Below are 20,756 nucleotides of genomic sequence, written 5' to 3' on the forward strand. Positions count from 1 at the left end.
GACAAATGAGAGTTGTGATTATGTTACGATCGGTTGACACAGACGTCTCTTCTCTTCTTTTTCTCTCGTCTTTTTCTTCGTACACTCACTTGCCGACGTGGTTTCGGTTGTCGTACATCCGCAGGACTCGTCTGTAGACGGCGAACAGCGGCCTGTTTAACCCGCACGCCACCGAGCGGTAGAAATCCTTCCTCTCCTCTTTAGACATCTCGAAAATGATCTCTGCTGGGTCCTCGATGCCTCTGCCCTGATACACACACACACACACACACACACACACACACACACACACACACACACACACGTTAGAGTTAGGGTTAAGAGCTAATTAAGCTAATAAACATGTTTCAAGAACTAATAAACGTGTACAAACTATTCCGATTGTTCAGATTTGTGCAACACATGATCATCTGTGCTCATCTCTCTTTTTCTTTTTTTTTTTTAAAACCTTCAAGTCCTCGCATCAGGACACATTAGACTACAAAACATATGTGGTTTGCTTCATTCACTTGTATTTGAAGCTGTGTGAGAGAGAGAGAGAGAGAGAGAGAGAGAGAGAGAGAGAAAGAGAGAGAGAGAGAAGGAGAGAGAGACACAGAGAGAGGAGAGAGAGAGAGACACACTGAGAGAGACACAGAGAGAGAGAGAGAGAGACAGAGAAAGCGAGAGAGAGACAGAGAGAGGGGAGAGAGAGAGAGAGAGGAGAGAGAGAGAGGAGAGAGAGAGACACTGAGAGAGAGAGGGAGAGAGAGAAGGAGAGAGAGAGAGAGTAAAAAAGAAGAAACCAAGAAGCTGGAAAAAAAAACATTAGTAACACTGAGAGAGAGAGAGAGAGACAGAGAGAGAGAGAGAGAAAGAGAGAGAGAGAGAGAGACACTGAGAGAGAGAGAGAGAGAGAGAGAGAGAGAGAGAGAGAGAGAGAGAGAGAGAGGGAGGGGGAGAGAGGAGAGAGAGAGAGAAAGTGAGAGAGAGAGAGCGAGTAAAAAAGTAGAAACCAAGCAGCTGGAAAAAAACCAAAAGTAAGTTACCTTGACATATCGATCGATGTTGCTCATCAGAATATCGATCTCCTCTTTAGACCACATCCCCTGTTTCCACTTATGACCTAAACAGAGGAGGAAGTTCAGAACATTTCATTTCATTCATACTTTAGTTTCAGTCTCGGTCTGTTTAACATCTTTTATTTAAGTTTAAAGTTTAAACTATTGAACATTACTACATTTCAAACACTTTATGTTACAGACGTTGTGCTATGAAATGAAATGAGTTTAAGCTTTAGTGCCATTTAAGACGAGTATTGGGATAATATAGTTAATCTAAATTATATTCTGCAGGATAAATATGACATTATTGTGTGTGTGTGTGTGTGTGTGTGTGTGTGTGTGTGTGTGTGTGTGTGTGTGTGTGTGTACCTTTATTAGCCAGCGTATCTTTGTCTTCTTTTGTAGTGAACCAGGCCTGACTGACGGGTGAAACCTCCGCCTTCTCACCGGGGGAGAGAGACTCCTCCTCCTCCTGCAGGATCTACACACACACACACACACACACACACACACACACACACACACACACACACACACAGTATAATTTATATAATGTCAGCTAGGTGTAACTGTCTATATGTTTGCTGCTCTTTGTCATGTTGACTATCTGGAGTAGGAAATGTTTTTTTTTCAGTCAAATAAAGTTTTTTGGGAACAAAAACATAAAAACACGAGTACTTTTATTTAATCTGTTGTCGTGTGCACACAACTTCCTCCCTGTTTAACATTTTCAGAATTCAAACACAACTTTTTATGACATAAAAGTACACATATTGGGCTCAAAGAAGACCACAAAGAATGAATTGTCATATTTAATATTTGTGAGCTGGACCCTTTAAAAATATGTAATTAAGCTCTACTAGGTTCACAACTGCTGCTCTGTAGCTCAACCTGACCTCTGACCTCTCTGATGTTACTCCATTACAGTCAGTCCTGGTTTTTTCAACTTTGGGTTGTCATTTAGGATGCAAGAAGTAGAAGAAGAAGGAGAAAGGAAGGAAGGAAGGAAGGAAGGAAGGAGGGAAAAAAAGTGTACCTGAATCTGAGCGACACCTTCCTCAGAAAGATCCCCGTCTGCTGTGGCCGTCATCGTCACCTCAAAGCTCTCGTCGTTCTCCGACACTGAGGAGAAGACAGACAGATGTTGTGTTTATTTAAACTGTCAGTGTGTGATGCGTTTGATCCTACAGAGAATTATCAGAGACTCTGCAGCTTTAAGGAGCTTTATAGTGAGCTCATTGTTTAGCTGTTTGGCTGCAACTTTACTGTTTTGGTTCACTCTCAGCTGCTCTCATAGTCATTTTCTACTGTTCACTTCCTGTTCAGCATTAAACAAGCAAACAGACCCAGTTATCTGGAGACTAGCTGGTGAACATAGAGGAGCATTTAGATATTTCCCTTAGGAGTTGGTGGAGAACAAAAACAGAGCTAAAAGAGAGTGACTATTGGACTTTACATTCAGCAGGTGGACAGAAACACGACTCCAAATGAATGATAATGTTGGATGATAAAGGTTGATATGGACGTTATATCAGTGAGGCTTCTTAAGATAATGCAAGTACAAAAATATGTGTGTCTTATTTACTCGGTAAGGTGACCACAGAGAACTGCTGTGTTTCTGAGTCTTCCTGTTCGTCCGTAGAGAGACGCAGTTTCTTCTGAAGGGGCTCAGAGTCTTCATCTACACACACACACACACACACACACACACACACACACACACACACACGGTTAATACATACTGATACAGTAGAAAGACTGGTTTAAAACAGTTTAAAATCATCCTAAACGACAGGTAAAATGTCTATATCAGCAAGAGTGTAAAAAGATTGTGTCTGTGTCTGTGTGTGTGTGTGTGTGTGTGTGTGTGTGTGAGAGTGAGTGTGTCTGTGTATATATATATATATGTGTGTGTGTGTGTGTGTGTGTGTGTGTGTGTGTGTGTGTGTGTGAACCTACCGTTGGGAGGACAGTGCAGTATGATGCTTCCATCGCTGTCTTGTGTGAGCGTGACAGAGTTGACGGTTTCCAGCGTTGCAGCGTCGTCGTCCTCTGCCGCTGAGCTCATCGCGCTCCTGGAAATAAAAAACATGGATGAACTGTTGGGTCCACAGGTGTGTGTGTGTGTGTGTGTGTGTGTGTGTGTGTGTGTGCCCACAAGCTCATATAATGACACTGACGGAGGAAAAGCAGAACTGGCAGAAACAGACACATCAGTTAAATTCTTCATACTGTTGATTTTATATTTTATTATGAAAATGTTGATTTTCACAATAAAATACACCTAATTTGGTATAAAATGTGTATTTACACACTTTACACACTTTGTTAAAGCTTTTTTTTATCTCCACTTCAAAAGAAAGAGAGATAGATGGTGGGTTTATGAGATTTGATAAACTGAGGCTGAATATCATAATTAATTTTACTGGATAGCCTTCACCAGCACTGTCTGTATACAGTAGAATCTGATTTACAGCAGATGAATAAACACTTGCTGTAGTTTACTGTCCTGATTTTTCTCTCATGTTACAGTCATAATGTCTCATGTACTGGTATTACAGTTGTTGTTGGGAGTTTGTAAAATATGCACAAAAACTAGTTTCAGTATAGTTACATTACAAAACTATGAAAACTCTTGTTTAAATTCATATTAAAATTATCCATAAACAAGTTATTTCAATAACAATTTCATAGAACTACTGTATTATGCACTTAAAACAAAATAAAGTCACAAATTTGGCTAAAAAACATTGAATATGTGTGCTTGTTGGGACAGTATGAATTCACTTATGAGTGATGTAGTATGCAGTATTACAGTAAAAGTACTGCAGTATTATGAGTGATGTAGTATGCAGTATTACAGTAAATGTACTGCAGTATTATGAGTGATGCAGTATGCAGTATTACAGTAAAAGTACTGCAGTATTATGAGTGATGTAGTATGCAGTATTACAGTAAAAGTACTGCAGTATTATGAGTGATGTAGTATGCAGTATTACAGTAAAAGTACTGCAGTATTATGAGTGATGTAGTATGCAGTATTACATTAAAAGTACTGCAGTATTATGAGTGATGTAGTATGCAGTATTACAGTAAAAGTACTGCAGTATTATAGTGATGTAATATGCAGTATTACAGTAAAAGTACTGCAGTATTATGAGTGATGTAGTATGCAGTATTACAGTAAAAGTACTGCAGTATTATGAGTCATGTAGTATGCAATATTACAGTAAAAGTACTGCAGTATTATAGTGATGTAGTATGCAGTATTACAGTAAAAGTACTGCAGTATTATGAGTGATGTAGTATGCAGTATTACAGTAAAAGTACTGCAGTAGTATGAGTCATGTAGTATGCAGTATTACAGTAAAAGTACTGCAGTATTATGAGTGATGTAGTATGCAGTATTACAGTAAAAGTACTGCAGTATTATGAGTCATGTAGTATGCAGTATTACAGTAAAAGTACTGCAGTATTATGAGTGATGTAGTATGCAGTATTACAGTAAAAGTACTACAGTATTATGAGTGATGTAGTATACAGTATTACAGTAAAAGTACTGCAGTATTATGAGTGATGTAGTATACAGTATTACAGTAAAAGTACTGCAGTATTATGAGTGATGTAGTATACAGTATTACAGTAAAAGTACTGCAGTATTATGAGTGATGTAGTATGCAGTATTACAGTAAAAGTACTGCAGTACCCTCCAAAGGGTCAGCAGATGAGTGTGAGGGCTGGTGAGATGATTAATGGGAGAGGAAAGAAGAAAATACTAAGTTCAGCTTTCAGACTTTTTCCTCTAGTGTTTGATTTTTGCTGAAATATTGGATCATTTATTGAAATGATGTGAGAAGTTTAGGGGGGGGGGGGGGGAATCACTATTTGGTGGAGCTAAATAGACATCTGAAATGTGAGCCTGACTACAAAACTTAATCTGAAAAGTAACTAAAGCTGTCAAATAAATGTAGTGGAGTAAAAAGTACAATATTTACCTCTGAAATGTAGAGGAGTGGAAATATAAAAGTAGAAATACTCAAATAATTACACCACTTCTAGTATAAAGTAGCATCATATATGAAGTACAAATACCCTTAAAATTATACTTAAATACACCTACTAAGTTTCTTTCCACTACTGGCATGCCCGAATGAGAAAGTAGATGATTTATTACAAATATAAAGTCCAATAACAATAAATAATTAATGCATTTTCCTCACTTTTTGAGATAAATGTTAAATTGTTGTATTTTTTAATGGAGTTTGGCGTGAAGGTGTAATGCAGCTATTTGGGGAAAAACATTATGATCCAGCGCAGAGAGAGAGAGACGGATGAGTCACTTTATGTGATGTTAAGACAAAACATAACCTCTTTAATTACATGCTGTTTGAGTCTTAATGAGTACTCAGTCAGTGCTAACCGTTAGCATCCAACCAGCTCTGCAGCTCAACGAAAGACGACAAATCTCCGGCGCCATGTTAAGTGGACAAGGTGAAGAAGCTTAATGGCGTCTGTCTGTGGGGGTTTGACGCCGATTTGACGCGTTATTCTACCGATTTAGTATGATTTTTCCCCACTCTGATCCTCCCCTGCGCCTCGACTACCAAACAGAAAGTGAATTTTACCGATGATTTGGATACTTACTTCCTGTTTTTGGTCCGGGGACTTGTGAGTTACCAGGATGGAGGTAAAGTGCCAGGATGCAGCAACGGCCGTGCGCGAGAGGCCCGGCCTGTTGCCAGGTAACGGGATTATCCGTTAAACGGCAGTTGGTGTGACGTTTGAATTTCAGTTACTTCAGTTACTATAATTACAGTTACTTTTAGTTTGTTTGAGTATTTCTACTTTTATACTGTGACTTTGTGACTTTATATTTCTACTTTACTACATTTAATATTATACTTTGGAGTATTTCTACTTTTATACTTCCATTCTACTACATTTCAGAGGTAAATATTGTACTTTATTTGAGTATTTCTACTTTTCTACTTCCACTTTACTACATTTCAGAGGTAAATATTATACTTTATTGGAGTATTTCTACTTTTATATTTCCACTTTACTACATTTCAGAGGTAAATATTGTACTTTTTTTGAGTATTTCTACTTTTATATTTCCACTTTACTACATTTCAGAGGTAAATATTGTACTTTTTTTGAGTATTTCTACTTTTATATTTCCACTGTACTACATTTCAGAGGTAAATATTGTACTTTATTGGAGTATTTCTACTTTTATATTTCCACTTTACTACATTTCAGAGGTAAATATTGTACTTTTTTGAGTATTTCTACTTTTATATTTCCACTCCACAATATTTCAGAGGTAAATATTGTACTTTCTACTCCACTACAATTATTTGACAACTTTAGTTACGTTTCAGATGAAGATGTAGTCGGCTCACATTTCAGATGTCTATGAGTTGTTAACAGCTCCACCAAATAGTGATTTTTTCCCCCTCTAAACTTCTCACATCATTAAAATAAATGTTCAAATGATTCAATATTTCAGCAAAAATCAAAGACTAGAGGAAAAAGCTCATAATACTAGTGTCCTTTTACTGTAATACTTTTACTACATCACTCATAACACTGCAGTACTTTTACTGTAATACTTTAAGATGAAAGCTCTGTATAAAGTTGGTAAGAGTTAAGATTATATTGTCTTAATGTTTAATTATTTGTCTTTAATCCAAAATATAATTAAATTTACTTGAAAAGACTCAAACCTGGCAACCACCATGTCCGCCCTAAAACCTCTCCTGGTTGCAACCTGAGTTCAGTGCATGTTTTATTAACTTTAATTATGTTGAATAAACGCTGCAAAAATAAACTAATCCCTTAAATATGTGTTTTTATTTGCAGCTGCGACGTTTTGTGTGTGAGTTAACTCTGTTGTTTTTGGGAGGCGGACACTTCGTCAAAGGTTCCTCTTGTCATTTCTGTCGGACCTTTTATTGAAGACGTACTGAACCTCCAAGCAAACAACACATTTTTTACCACGTTTTCTGCTTTAATTTAACCAAAACAAAAACAATGGGAGATCAGCCAGTGAGAGTGTAAGTTTGAACTTTACTAATACTTTAATTTAACGCTTTTAATGACGCTGTGGTTGAATTTGTGACGATTTTCTTCTCTGTCTTTTTGTTTTTATCTTAAAGCTTAAAGCGAATTTATTAATTAAAGTGATAATACTGGACTGTAGATATAAATATGTTATTATTAATAGTCTCAGTTTGTATTTTTAATTCAGAAACAGCTGTTTTAATTGCAGCTAAAGTCCAAAAAAGCTTCGAAACACAATGCCGGTTTAAATGAATAATCTGTACATTTATAAACACAGTCAGGCTCAAACATGTTAAATTAAGATTAAATAGATCATTTGCTTTATTATTAACAAGGTAGGATTTGAAAAATGTGTTAAATTAAGAATTAATTTAGTAATCTGCACATTTATAAACAAGACAGGAGTATAACGTGCTGAATAGAGAATCAATTTAATAATCTGCGTTTTTATAAGCAAGACAGGATTTTAAACAATGTGTTGGATTAAGATTAAATGAATAACCTGCACATTTATAAATAATGTCGGATTCAAACGTGTTAAATTATATAATAATTTGCACACTGAAAACATTGACTGACAATTGTTTTTACTGTCAGTAATAAGTATAATATAATAATATTTAACACACAACACATGTTCAAGTTCCCCAAGAAGCAAATCACCACTCAAGTTTAATTAAAGCTGTGAGCTACACTCAGTTATTTAGACTCTTGAATGTTTCCTCAAAGGAATATTCAGCTTTTTAAAATGAAAATAACGACTGTATTAGTATTTAGCATCATTATTCATCTTGTATTATTGATATAAATTCATATAAAAGTGTTAAAGTGTGTGTTTTTGTGTCCAGGCTGGCGTGTGGAGATGTGGAAGGCCGACTGAACGCTCTGTTCAACCGAGTCCAGACCATCCAGAAGAAGACCGGACAGTTTGATGTGAGTCCATCATAAAGCTGCAGCATCACACTCTTAATCTGAAATATCTCTGTTCCCTTTTTGAGTGTGAAATAGTTCAGTAGTTTCCTTGTTTATCCTTCATCACGTCTGTCGTTGTTTGTCCTGCAGCTGCTGCTGTGTGTCGGAGAGTTCTTCGGAACGACGCCGGAGGCCGAGGCTGAGTGGCAGCAGTACAAAAGTGGAGCCAAGAAAGGTGCAAACAGCTGCTACAGTACTATTAGGGCTGCAACACATGATTAGTTTCATTATTGGTTAAGATAAGATATGATAAGATGTATGTTTATTGATTGCAATGTGCAGAAGTTCCTGAGATTTACATACAGAATAAACCCTCATAAAGATAAATGTGAAACTGTGCAGAAAATTTACATAATAAAGTTAAAGTAAATTGGGATTAATATAATAAGATTAACTCAGCAATTATTCTGTTGATTTGTTGTTTGGTCCATAAAATGTCAGAAAATAGAAAAATGTTTAGTTTATTCTCATAGACTGAAGAAAAGAGAAAATATTCATAAAGAAAAAAAGTCTCCAAACAATCATCAAGACAGGTAGTGATTTCATTTAAGTTAAGTTCATCGACTCACAAACAGATTTAACTGCAACTTTAATTTGATAAATCTTAGCTCAGTTTTATGTTGACACCATGTTTGATGTGTTTTTATTTTGTCCTCTCTCAGCTCCCATCCATACTTACATCCTCGGAGCGGCGGGCCAGGACACGGTGAAGAACTTCTCGAGTGCTGACGGCTGCGAGCTGGCTGCAAACATCACGTACCTGGGTAAGACAAAGCTGCAGAGGAAGGGGTTTAACTTATACACTTAAGCTCCTGTTATTAAACCTGTTTGTGTGTGTGTGTGTGTGTGTGTTACAGGTCGGCGGGGCGTGTTCACCGGCGTGTCAGGCTTACAGATCGCCTACGTCAGCGGTCGGGAGGCGTCGCAGGAGCCAGCGCCGGCTCACTGCTTCACGTCCAAAGATCTGTCGGCCCTCGTGGCCCCGCTGACCAGCAGCACCAAGTTCAGAGGGGTCGACATCCTGCTGACGTCACAGTGGCCTCGAGGAGTCTGGAACTACGGAAACAACCCGGTAACCTGAAGTCTGAATCCAAGATGTCTAAAAATCTTTTCTGTAGAACTTTCACTGTACTAAAAACCTCCTTTACACACGAAGCAAGATTGAATTTCTACCTTCTTTAACTTCTTAACTGAAGTGCAAGTTCAGTCAGGAGCCTAAATGAACATTAAAGCTGTTCATACTGACCATTAGAATATCCTTCATAATGTTTACAATGGAAGTGATGGAGGACTAAATCCACAGTCCTCCTTCTGTGTAAATATATATATATAAAAAGTTTAATATGAAGCTTCAGCGTCCAAATGAGTCAAATCTTCATCTTCTATGTTTCAACGTTACAGTGTTTTTACTATCAAAGTATTTTTGTTACTATACTTCCACCACAGCTCAACAGGAAACACTAAGAGGGAATCTGATGCTAAAAACACAGTAAATGTGTCAGATATCATTTGATATGACTAACTCACACTGCTGAAGCTCAATAGAAGCTGATCATCTACTTTTTTTTTTAATACTCACATTTTTATTGAGATTTGTACATTTAAACAGAGAGATATACATATTTGAATTATATATTCCATTGCAGTCCCAGATTTGAACAAAAAGATGGGACAGATATATTGAACATAAAACAAAAACATAACAGACATGGTTACAGGTATCCATTATCAAGATACATAGTACTTCTGAATCAGTTAGTGTTTAAACATCTTTCACTGTGTCTTACAGCATCCATTTCTTCCACTTAGTCCACTTAAAGATACTTTCCCTCATTCTAAGCTGGTAGGTCATTCTCTCCATGGTGCAAAGCTCTCTCATGATTTCTAGCCACTGAGTTATACTGGGTGGTTTAGCCTCGCTTCACATCGACTTTTAAATGACTGAGTGGAAACACTGTGGATTTTTTCCTCCATCATTTTACACTGAAAGCACATTTGAAGGATGAATGATTACAGAGAGGAAAAACCTCTTTAATGTTCATATGGACACCTGACTGCTGGTTTAAGACACACTTGGAAAAAAATATGAACTAATCCTTTAAAAACTGTTCAATTCTAGTTTAACTTTCAGCTTTAAAGGTTTCTGTTTGCTGAAATATTGATTCCTGATGGTTGAAGGCTAACCCTAACCCTGAGTTCTTATGTCTTTGTGTGACATGATACAGTCCTACTGATGGTTTCACATGATAAGAGCAAGATTTAAAACACCTACACCTTTTTTTTTTTTTTTTTTTCAGTTATTAAAAAAATAGCTTTTTAATCACATGAATGAAACGTTTGTGCAGCTTATGTCTGACTCTGGTTCTCTCTGTTGCAGGACGTGAACACAAAGTTCTGTGGGAGCGGTTCCGTCTCCAGCCTCGCTGACAAACTGAAGCCGCGTTACCACTTCGCAGCGCTAGAGGGCGCTCACTACGAGAGGCTGCCATACAGGTACGATCAAATACCTGCCTCAGTTATATTAAGTGTGTGTGATAATATTTAGGAGTAAATGCAAACCCATATACATGTATAGAGTTAAAACATGTCCTGATTCCAGCTTCCTAAATGTGTTTTCTGTTGTTGTTTTTAGTCAACTTATAATCAAACTTTAAACTTATAATCACTTCAGGACAAAATCAGATATTTCAAGACATTTAATTGACCAAACAACTAATAGATTAATCTAGAAAAAAGTTGACAGATTAATGGATAACTGTTAGATGCAGCTCTGATATAAAGCTGTTTAAACTAGTTCCACATTGAGCAGCTACAATAGTAAAAACAATGTGTTACAACCCAGCTTGTTAAATGAAGGAAGTACAAGAGACATTTTTCTTTTACTTTTGATACTTTAGATACCGTTTAGTGCTGAGAAAACTTCTTTACTTAACGACCTGGCTCTAGGAAATAACCTAAACGAAGGGAAAACTGAAGTAGATAAATACTCAAAACAACAAAGAACAAGTAATGTGGTGAAGAGGAGAGTCTGGAGCGGTAGAGGCTGCTGGACGTCAGCCTTAATTAACAGCGCTACACACACGTTTTCATTCCCGTTCTCAGGAATCACATCGTTCTCCAGGAAAACGCTCAGCACGTCAGCCGCTTCATCGCCTTGGCAACCGTCAACAACCCAGCAAAGAAGAAGGTGAGTGCGTCGTCTGTATCACAGAGAGAGTTTGATTACAATGATGAACGGATCAGATCCTAAGCTGTGTGTGTGTGTGTGTGTGTGTGTGTGTGTGTGTGTGTGTGTGTGTGTGTGTGTGTGTGTGTGTGTGTGTGTGTGTGTGTGTGTGTGTGTGTGTGTGTGTGTGTGTGTGTGTGTGTGTGTGTGTGTGTGTGTGTGTGTGTAGTATCTGTACGCCTTCAACATCATTCCCATGAAGACGATGGATCCGACAGAGCTGGTGAAGCAGCCGCAGGACGTGACGGAAAACCCGTACAGACGCTCCGGAAAAGACAAAGCAGAGATGCCAAAGATGAACTTCAGCACCGAACAGGAGGTTCAAACATTTATTTTTCCTTTCCTGTAAAAAAGTGTTTTTGTATATACTGCATTATCTGTTTATTGGACACTTTGAAACACTCTCTGACGCTCTCCCCATCATGTGTTCAGGAGCCGGCCAGTCAGTTCTTCTTTGACCTGAGCAAGAAGCAAGGCGGCGGGGGTCCTCGGGGCCGCGGCAGGAAGAGGGACGGAGACCATCAGTGGAGACGCTGGGAGGGAGACGGACAAAACAAACAAGCTCGCAGGCATCGTGAGTCCAACCGCTCCTGAAAAAACAAGACGAACTCCTGTTTGTTTGCTTGAGATTGAAGTTAAAGATCTAAAACACAACATGGAACAACCCCTTAAAGGCCTGCTGGTGTTTTAGACTGTATAAAAGAAATGGACGTAATATCCGTGACGTCACCCATTGGTTTGTGGACTGCTGCTCGGAAGCCAATAGATTTGAATCCGGGCAGCGCGATCTTGAAAATTTCAGGTGCATGCTGGGAAAAATAAAAACACAGACACTACTTATATGGGCATGAGGCGAGGCCATGGGCGGAGCGGGGAGGTTGCTATGGTTGCTAGGGCTGGATCTCGAGGACATTGGGCAATCAACCTGTCAATCAGGACGTAGCCACGCCCTAATGCTTACCCTGCTTTATCGTCACATATAAAATCAGGGAGGCCAAAATGTCCCAAATGAACATCATACTGCATTGAAGAAGGCTTTAAACTAGCGATTGAGACCATAAACACATTTTGAAAACGTTTACTGAGGTTAGAAATCAAGTGAGAAGTTGCTGAATTCTCCATTGACTTGTATAGAGACGGTCGCCCCCTGGTGGCCTTTTGATAGAATGCAGTTCTAAGTTACTTCCGCGTTGGCGTCATTTCAGAGGACCAGAACTCCCCGCCTGGTTAAAACATGTAAAAGTACAACTAAAAAATGAAAAAGTATGTTAAGAGTTTGTGTTGTTCTTGTGTTCAGCTCAGCCTCCTGGTCCCTGCTGGTTCTGTCTGGCCAGTCCTCAGGTGGAGAAACACCTCGTCATCAGCATCGGATCACACGTGAGTCCAAGTATTAAACACACAGCGAGATAGCGAGCATCCATGTAAGATAAGAGAAAGAAAATAAAGCTACTTGATGATAAAAATAGATAAAGTGAAACTACAACTATAACTAGAATCTCATCCTCTGCAGTGTTACTTGGCTCTGGCTAAAGGCGGTCTGACGTCTCGCCACGTGCTCATCCTCCCCATCGGTCACTACCAGTCGGTGGTGGAGCTGAGCTCGGAGGTGGTGGAGGAGATGGAGAAGTACAAGTCGGCCCTGAAGAACTTCTACAAGAGCAAAGGAGAGCGCTGCGTGCTGTTTGAGAGGAATTACAGGAGCCAACATCTGCAGCTACAGGTAAGAATATCATCACTGCTGCACCGCGTCACAGTTTAAATGACAGATTACTGGTTAAAGTTATATAATATCCCAAAATATCCTTCCTTCCTTCCTGCCTTCTTTCTTCGCTTCCTCTTTTTCTTTCTCCTTCACTCATTCCTTATTTCCTCCGTCCTTCCTTCCTTTCCTTCCTTCCATCTGTTCTTCCTCCCTCCCTCCTTCTCTCCTCCCTTCCTTCTTTCCTTCCTCCGTCCTTCCTTTCCTTCCTTCCATCTGTTCTTCCTCCCTCCCTCCTTCTTTCCTTCCTTCCTTCCTTTCCTTCCTCCCTGCCTTCTTTCTTCCCTTCCTCTTTTCCTTTCTCCTTCCCTTGTTCCTTATTTCCTTCCTCCGTCCTTCCTTTCCTTCCTTCCATCTGTTCTTCCTCCCTCCCTCCTTCTCTCCTCCCTTCCTTCTTTCCTTCCTCCATCCCCCTTTCTTCTTCCTTCCTTCCTTCTTTCTTCCCTTCCTCCCTCCCTCCTTCTCTCTTTCTTTCTTCCCCCCTACCTCCCTTCCTTCTTTCCTCCGTCCTTCCTTCCCTTCCATCCTTCCTTCCCTTCAATCCTACCTTCCTTCCTTCCTTCCTCCCTTCCTTTCAATGAGTGTCCTATAAAGGGTTAAAGCACTTTTTGGACTTTTTTTCTTCTCATATTACACAATAATCTGCATTTTTATCTTATTTCTTTGATTTTACCCGTGAAAAAGTTGTGTGGTAGACGCACATCTGGAACAAAAAGCACCAAAAGTGAACTACTGGTATATAATATAACTGGTTTAACGCCATTAAATCAACATCTGCATTGGTAGCTACAGTGTGCACACTTTCTTTTCACTTTCACACTTTTTTATTTTAAGCGTACAAATGAATAAAACTCAATAAAACTAAAACTACGATATTTGTATGATGCCATCAAAGGGCTGCAACCAGTGATTATTTCATTTATTTATTTATTTATTTAGGGCAGGGGTGTCAAACATGCGGCCCGTGGGCAGGAACCGGCCCGCCAAGGAGCCCAATCCGGCCCACTTTCCTTCCTGTCTTTTCCTTCCATCTTTCCATCCACCCTTCCTTCCTTTCTTTCGTTCGTTCCTTCCTTACTTCCATCTGTCCTTCCTTCCTTTCATCTTTCCTTACTGTCTTCTCTTCTCTTCCTTCCATCCTTCCTTCGATCCTCTCTTCCTTCCTTCCATCTGTCTTTCCTTCCTTTCTTACTTCCATCTGTCCTTCCTCCCTTCAATCTTTCCTTCCTTCCTTCCTCCCTTCCCTTCATCTTTCCTTACTGTCTTCTCTCCTCTTCCTTCAATCTGTCCTTCCTTCCTTCCTTCCATCCTTCCTTCCATCCTTCCTTCCTTCCTTCCTTCCGGCCCACATAAGATAATATTGGGCTGTATGTGGCCCTTGAATGATGATGAGTTTGACACCCCTGATTTAGGGATTAATCGTCGGGTAAAGAAAGTGAAAAGTTCCCCTTGCTGCTACTGAGAAGCCAAAAATGTTCCTAAACCAAAGAAATATGAAATCACAGAAAAGCTGCAACAAGTCACACATTTGATAGGAAGCTCATAGTGAGTAGCAGATTTCAGGGGGAACTGATAACTGATACCTTCGTCTGTCAGGATGTAACGAGCGTTTATGGGTTGTTCTCCTGGTCAGGTCGTCCCGGTGCCGCTGGACCGCTGCGCCACAGAGGACATCAAGGAGGCGTTCATGGTTCAGGCTCAGGAGCAACAGATGGAGCTGATGGAGATTCCCGAACACACCGACCTCAAACAGGTAACACACACACACACACACACACACACACACACACACACACACACACACACACACACACACACACACACACACACACACACTCAGAAACATACACCTGCTCTAAAAAACACACATCATGGCTCAAATGTGAATATTTTTTGGGCAGGAAACAGTAAATACAGAAGCTCAAAGTGTGTGTGTGTGTGTGTGTGTGTCTGTGTCTGTGTCTGTGTCTGTGTCTGTGTGTGTGTGTGTGTGTGTGTGTGTGTGTGTGTGTGTGTGTGTGTGTGTGTGTGTTCAGATTGCTCCTCCTGGGACACCGTACTTCTACGTGGAGTTGGACTCGGGGGAGAAACTTTTCTACCGCATCCAGAAACATTTTCCTCTGCAGTTTGGAAGGTGAGAGCGGATCTAAACACTAAACACCTCTTCAGCTATTAATGAGTAAGGTTGCAAAATTCCAGGAAACTTTCCATGGGAATTAACGGACATCAACTGGAAAGTTTACAAATCAGCATGTTAGCCTATAACAGGAAACTTAAATGTATAATCTTGGTTAAAACAAACAGATTTAATGCAAATATTAATCCCATTAAAGTCTTATTAGCGGGAGGTACTGGGAGCTGTGGTGTTGTACAGTCTGATGGGTGACCGTGTGTGTGTGTGTGTGTGTGTGTGTGTGTGTGTGTGTGTGTGTGTGTGTGTGTGTGTGTGTGTGTGTGTGTGTGTGTGTGTGTGTGTGTGTGTGTGTGTGTGTGTGTGTGTGTGTCATAGGGAGGTTCTGGCCAGCGAAGCGTTGCTGAACATCCCGACCAGAGCGGACTGGAAGGAGTGCAAACAGACCCGAGAGGAAGAGGAGGAGTGCTGCAGACTGCTGAGAGACCAGTTTCAGCCGTTCGACTTCGCCTTGGACGACTGACACACACACACACACACACACACACACACACACACACACACACACACACACACACACACACACACACACACACACACACACACACACGATCGTTGTTGTTGTTGATGTAATGGACGCTGTTGTTCCTTTTTTTTTTTTATACAAACTATCATCCTTTGGGAAGTAAACTTATTCGATTCCTCTCTTTAAAACCTTCATATATCATTCACCAGTGTGTTTATTTAAATGTGTCATCTGGTTAATAACGAGCATATAAACACACTGCATGATATTAAAGGGAATATATTTAAATTTTAGACTCTAAATCAAACACAAAAAGACATTTTAGGACGTCACCTCGTGCTTTAAGATATTTATAACGAGCACTTTTCTAATTTTTTTTACATTTTATTGACGAAATGATCATGAAGTTAATAGTTTATTGCGTCAATCTGGCGTGTAAGCTCCTAAAAAATGTCGAGTTTTTACTTTTAGTGAATAAGTGTATTTCCCAAAATCAGGTACTGGTGTTTTATACTGGTGTTGTATTTTTATTTTTCTTGACTTGAAATCTTTGGCGTCAAACCTTCATGAAAAATCTCCATTTAAATATATTTTCTGATTCTACTAAATGACTTAAAAACACACTAAATTTGTCACTTTTCGGTCTATTTTCAGCGTTGAAGTGATCGTGAGTTGCAAAAAAAAAAAAGTCTAAAAAGTGACAAATTGGATTTTGAGCTGGATGGATAAAAGTTTAAGCTCCAAAAAACCTTTTTGATATGAAACCTGATGAACTGCAGCAGCTCAGAAACCTTTTGTAACATTTCTATAGATGCTCTTTTCATTCTTTTCTTTTCATCCCCCTCCAGAGAAACTCGTTTTCTAAATGTTTTTCTTGTATTTTGTAAATGAACAAATATTAAACTCTTATTTTTTTGGGGTTTCTTGAGTCCCAAATTCTTCATTATAAAACCTCCTGAAGGAAAAGGAAACATCATCTCATCAAACCATGAAACAAAAACCATCATCCAACATTCATCTGAATATTTTACTCATTTGATGCGTTTATTCATTCTAATATTTAAAAGATAAAGAGTTTTAATGTCTTATCAGAGTCTAAATCTAATTCCTTCCTTCCTTCCTTCCTTCCTTCCTTCCTTCCTTCCTTCCTCAGATCTAAGTTCAGCTGTTAGGGTAAATGTTCCCTCCTTCTGTCCTTTCTTTCTTCCTTCCTTCATCTGTCCTTCCTTTCTTTCTTACCTTCCTTCCTTCCTCCCTCCCTCCCTCCCTCCTTCCTTTCCTTCCTTCTTGCCTCCTTTTCTTCCTCCCTTGCTTCCCTTCCTTCTTCCTCCCTCCTTCCCTTCCTTCCTTCTTCCTCCCTTGCTTCCCTTCCTTCCTCCCTCGCTTCCTTCCTTCTTCCCTCCTTTCATTCCTTCCTTCCTTCTTCCCTCCTTTCCTTGCTTCCTTCTTTCCTTCCTTTTCCTTCCTCCTTCAGAGTCTAAATCTTTCTGTTTCAGTTCGAGATCAAAAACAAAAAAAAGGTTTCCTGCTCAATAAACCAACTTTCAAAATAAAATAAAAAACAGAAAATCAAACTTCTTTAACACAAATCAATGTTTATTAGTTCATTTATTTGGCTTCTTTCTTCTTCTTTTTTTAAAGATATATATTTGAACTGCATTCATCAAAATATTTGCATAAAACTCAACAGTTCAACTTTTATTAAAAAAAAAAAAAAATCTAAAATGTAACTTCAGGAAAAATGAAACTTAAAATTAAAATAAGAAAGTTGCACAGTAAAATTAAGTTAGCGGCAAAAAAAACAACTATTAGTTACAACTCACCACACACAGGTAAACCTTTAATATGTTTTACATTAACTTCAAATTAAAAGTTGATATTATTCAGCAGTGCAGAGCTTAAATTTTTAAAAAAAGGGGGGAGTTAATAAGAGCGATTTTCCTCTAGAGGGCAGCAGAGTCTATTAATTCATTTCTCTCTGCAGATGATTAACTTGATCTTTCCAAAAAAAAAAAAAAAAAAAAAGGATGTAATAGGATGTAAATTAATTATCTTGACCCCCTCCCCCTCTCTCTCTCTCTTTATTTTATTTTAATTAACCAATTTTAAATCTAAAAGGAGTCATTACATGGCTTCCGTACACTCACAGGTCAACGTGGTCATCGTGTACAGATCCAAGCAGTCAGCTGATGACTGAGCGACTGATTATTTAATTAAAAAAAAAAAAAAAAAAGAAAGTAGGTGAATATTGTAAAAGTGTTGATACATAAGTTAAAGATCGGAGGAGTCTTGTTGGGTTGGTTGGGTTTTTTTTTTTTTTAAACGTAGTCTCTGGATTTCTTGATGGCACAGCAGAGCATCATGCTGAAGATCATCCCGAAGATCTGAAGCAGCAGAAGAAGAAGAAGGAGGAGAAGAAGAAGGAAGAAGAAGAAGGAGAAGAAGAAGAAGAAGAAGAAGAAGAAGGAGAAGGAGGAGAAGAAGAAGAAGAAGAAAGAAGAAGAAGAAGAAGAAGAAGAAGAAGAAGAAGAAGAAGAAGAAGAAGAAGAAGAAGAAGAAGAAGAAGAAGAAGAAGAAGAAGAAGAAGAAGAAGAAGAAGAAGAAGAAGAAGAAGAAGAAGAAGAAGAAGAAGAAGCAGCAGCAGAAGAAGAAGAAGCAGAAGAAGAAGAAGAAGCAGAAGAAGCAGAAGCAGCAGAAGAAGAAGCAGAAGAAAGTGCATTAGTGAGTCATCTAAAGCTCATTTTCATTATTGATTTATCTTTGTAATTATTAGTTATTATCCTTTCCTCTCTCCTCCCCACTTCTCTCCTCCTCTCACTCTCCCCCCCTCCTTTCCTCCTCCTTTCCTCTCCTTACTCTTTCATTCTCCTCCTAATCCCCTCTTCCTCCTCACCTCTCCCCCACCCCTTTCCTCCCCTATTCCTCCTTTTCCCTCACCTCCTCCACTTTCCTCCTCTTTCCCCCCCTCACCTCTTCCTCTCCTCCCCAATTCTCTCCTCCTCTTTCCCCCCTCCTTTCCTCTCCCCTACTCTCATTCTCCTCCTAATCCCCTCTTCCTTTCTCCTCCTCCTCTTCCCCCTTTCTCCTCTCTTCTCCTCTCCTGCTTCGCTCACCTCTCCTCACCTCTCCCCCACCCCTATTGCTCCTTCTTCCTCTCCTCCTCACTCTCCTCCCCCCACTTTCCTCCCGTCTTCCTTCTTCTCCCCCTACTCTTCCTTTCTCCCCCCCCTCCTGCTTCCTCAACTCCTCCTCCTCACCTCTCCCCCACCCCTTTCCTTCCCTATTCCTTCTTCTCCCCTCTCCTCCTCACCTCCCCTCTTCTCTCCTCCTCCACTTTCCTCTGCCCTATTCTCTCCTCCCCCACTTTCCTCCCTGTGTGTGTGTGTGTGTGTGTGTGTGTGTGTGTGTGTGTGTGTGTGTTTTAAGGTGATTCACCATGATGACGCCGATACCGATGCCGACCCCTCCGATGATGTGCAGCCTGGTGTTGAACATCTCGTCGATGGCGGCGGGACAACTCTGAAGAGAACAGCCAGAAAAAATAAATAATAATCTTCATGATACTGACACCCATGTGACCTTTGACCCCGTCTTAAGTCTGAAACGGCGCGTTACCGTGGTGATGAGGACCTCCAGTCCCTCCTTCTTGGGGCAGATATCTTTGGCGGCGTCGATCACCGTCCCCGTCGGGCCGCAGCAGTCCAGCTGAGGAGGAAACAACACCGTGACTTTCACAATAAAAGACTGACATCACAGAAAATGTACAACTAATTTATTTTTTTATTCATCATTTCATCTTTCCCTCCTCCTCCTCCTCCTACTCCTCCTCCTCTCGTTCTCTCCTCCAACTCTCCTCCCCTTTCCTCATCCCGTCCTCCTCTTCTTCTCTCCTGCTTCACTCCTCTTCTCCTCTCTCCTCCCTTTTCTCATCTCATCTTCCTCTCCTTCTCTGCTTCCTCCGCTCTTCCGTCCTTCTTCTTTCCTCCTCCCTCTTTTTCTCCTGCTTCCCACCTCTCCTTTCTTTCCTCCTCCCCCTCTCTGCTTCACTCCTCTTCTCCTCTCTCCTCCCTTTTCCTCATCTCATCTTCCTCTCCACTCTTCCCGTCCTTCTTCTTTCCTCCTCTCAGTCTTTCTCTCCTGATTCCCACCTTTCCCACCTTTCCCCACCTCTCCTCTCCTCTCCTCTCCTCTCCTCAGCTGGCTCCTTTCGATATGGAGGAACAACAGCTCTACTCCTCACCTTCCAGGTGTGTGTGTGTGTGTGTGTGTGTGTGTGTGTGTGTGTGTGTGTGTGTGTGTGTGTGTGTGTGTGTGCTCACCCCAAAGTGGATGAGGCGGAGTGTCTCCTTCAGCGCGTCCTGTTTGGTGTCTTTGTAGTTGTTGTACGTCTGTTTATAAAACTCTGTGACTTCCTCCACCACCTGAAGACAAGAACACACAATTACACTGTGAGAGCGTGTGTGTGTGTGTGTGTGTGTGTGTGTGTGAGAGAGATTGAGTGAGTGAGTGAGTGAGTGTGTGTGTGTGTGTGTGTGAGAGAGCGCGTGTGTGTGTGTGTGAGAGAGAGAAAGCGTGTGTGTGTGTGTGAGTGAGTGAGTGTGTGTGTGTGTTTGAGAGAGAGAGAGCGAGACAGAGAGAGTGTGAGTATCTGTGTATCTGTGTGGGTGTGTGTGTGAGAGCGTGTGTGTTTGTGTGTGTGTGTGTGTGTGGTGTGTGTGGTGAGAGAGCGTGTGTGTGTGCATCTGTGTGTGCGTGTGTGTGTGCGTGTGCGTCTGTGTGTGTGTGTGTGTGTGTGTGTGTGTGTGTGTGTGTGTGTGTGTGTGTGTGTGTGTGTGTGTGTGTGTGTGTGTGTGTGTGTGCGTGCGTGTGCGCGTGTGTGTGTGTGTGTGTGTGTGTGTACCTTTTCCTTGTTAGACAGACCCCAGATCCCAGCAGCAACTTCCACAGCGAAGATGATGAGCAGGAAGAGGGAAGAACTGAACAAAAGACACAAGAAGTAGGTTTAAACTGTGACACATTAAACAAGATTAAGA

At 40.3% G+C, this 20,756-nt stretch overlaps 3 protein-coding genes across 3 annotated transcripts in view; 1 reads left to right on the top strand and 2 right to left on the bottom strand.

The window, feature by feature from the left end:
- Positions 1-5,743, bottom strand: part of dmtf1 (cyclin D binding myb-like transcription factor 1) — a 12,519-nt gene extending 6,776 nt beyond the window's left edge. Inside the window, exons 1-7 of the mRNA XM_053313802.1 lie at positions 5,688-5,743; positions 3,003-3,118; positions 2,629-2,724; positions 2,080-2,165; positions 1,413-1,524; positions 1,029-1,105; positions 90-247 (exon numbers count right to left, since the gene is read on the bottom strand). Of these exons, the coding sequence (XP_053169777.1) occupies positions 90-247; positions 1,029-1,105; positions 1,413-1,524; positions 2,080-2,165; positions 2,629-2,724; positions 3,003-3,111 (638 nt within the window). The 5' untranslated portion in view covers positions 3,112-3,118; positions 5,688-5,743. The remainder of the gene's footprint in view (positions 1-89; positions 248-1,028; positions 1,106-1,412; positions 1,525-2,079; positions 2,166-2,628; positions 2,725-3,002; positions 3,119-5,687) is intronic.
- A 1,288-nt stretch (positions 5,744-7,031) lies between these two features.
- Positions 7,032-15,754, top strand: cwf19l1 (CWF19 like cell cycle control factor 1). The gene is made up of 14 exons (XM_053343991.1): positions 7,032-7,102; positions 7,958-8,042; positions 8,172-8,256; positions 8,744-8,845; positions 8,939-9,153; positions 10,459-10,574; positions 11,184-11,268; positions 11,477-11,626; positions 11,740-11,881; positions 12,605-12,684; positions 12,818-13,027; positions 14,700-14,819; positions 15,103-15,200; positions 15,576-15,754. The coding sequence occupies exons 1-14, from the start codon at positions 7,080-7,082 to the stop codon at positions 15,718-15,720; spliced, it is 1,656 nt and encodes a 551-aa protein (XP_053199966.1). The 5' UTR covers positions 7,032-7,079; the 3' UTR covers positions 15,721-15,754.
- Positions 15,755-17,680: 1,926 nt separating this feature from the next.
- The window catches only part of LOC128353117 (CD9 antigen-like), a 21,198-nt gene continuing 18,122 nt past the window's right edge, over positions 17,681-20,756 (bottom strand). The window contains exons 3-7 of the mRNA XM_053313803.1: positions 20,624-20,699; positions 20,043-20,144; positions 19,339-19,428; positions 19,159-19,242; positions 17,681-18,107 (exon numbers count right to left, since the gene is read on the bottom strand). Of these exons, the coding sequence (XP_053169778.1) occupies positions 18,042-18,107; positions 19,159-19,242; positions 19,339-19,428; positions 20,043-20,144; positions 20,624-20,699 (418 nt within the window). The 3' untranslated portion in view covers positions 17,681-18,041. The remainder of the gene's footprint in view (positions 18,108-19,158; positions 19,243-19,338; positions 19,429-20,042; positions 20,145-20,623; positions 20,700-20,756) is intronic.

Source organism: Scomber japonicus, chromosome 23, assembly GCF_027409825.1.
Source record: "Scomber japonicus isolate fScoJap1 chromosome 23, fScoJap1.pri, whole genome shotgun sequence".
Lineage (NCBI taxonomy): Eukaryota > Metazoa > Chordata > Actinopteri > Scombriformes > Scombridae > Scomber > Scomber japonicus.

Excerpts from the sequence above, each read along its gene's own strand:
- cwf19l1 (XM_053343991.1), top strand. The coding sequence starts at position 7,080 with ATGGGAGATCAGCCAGTGAGAGT. Across the intron at positions 7,103-7,957 it reads GGAGATCAGCCAGTGAGAGT|GCTGGCGTGTGGAGATGTGG; the intron begins GTAAGTTTGAAC and ends TTTTGTGTCCAG. Across the intron at positions 9,154-10,458 it reads GGAACTACGGAAACAACCCG|GACGTGAACACAAAGTTCTG; the intron begins GTAACCTGAAGT and ends TCTCTGTTGCAG.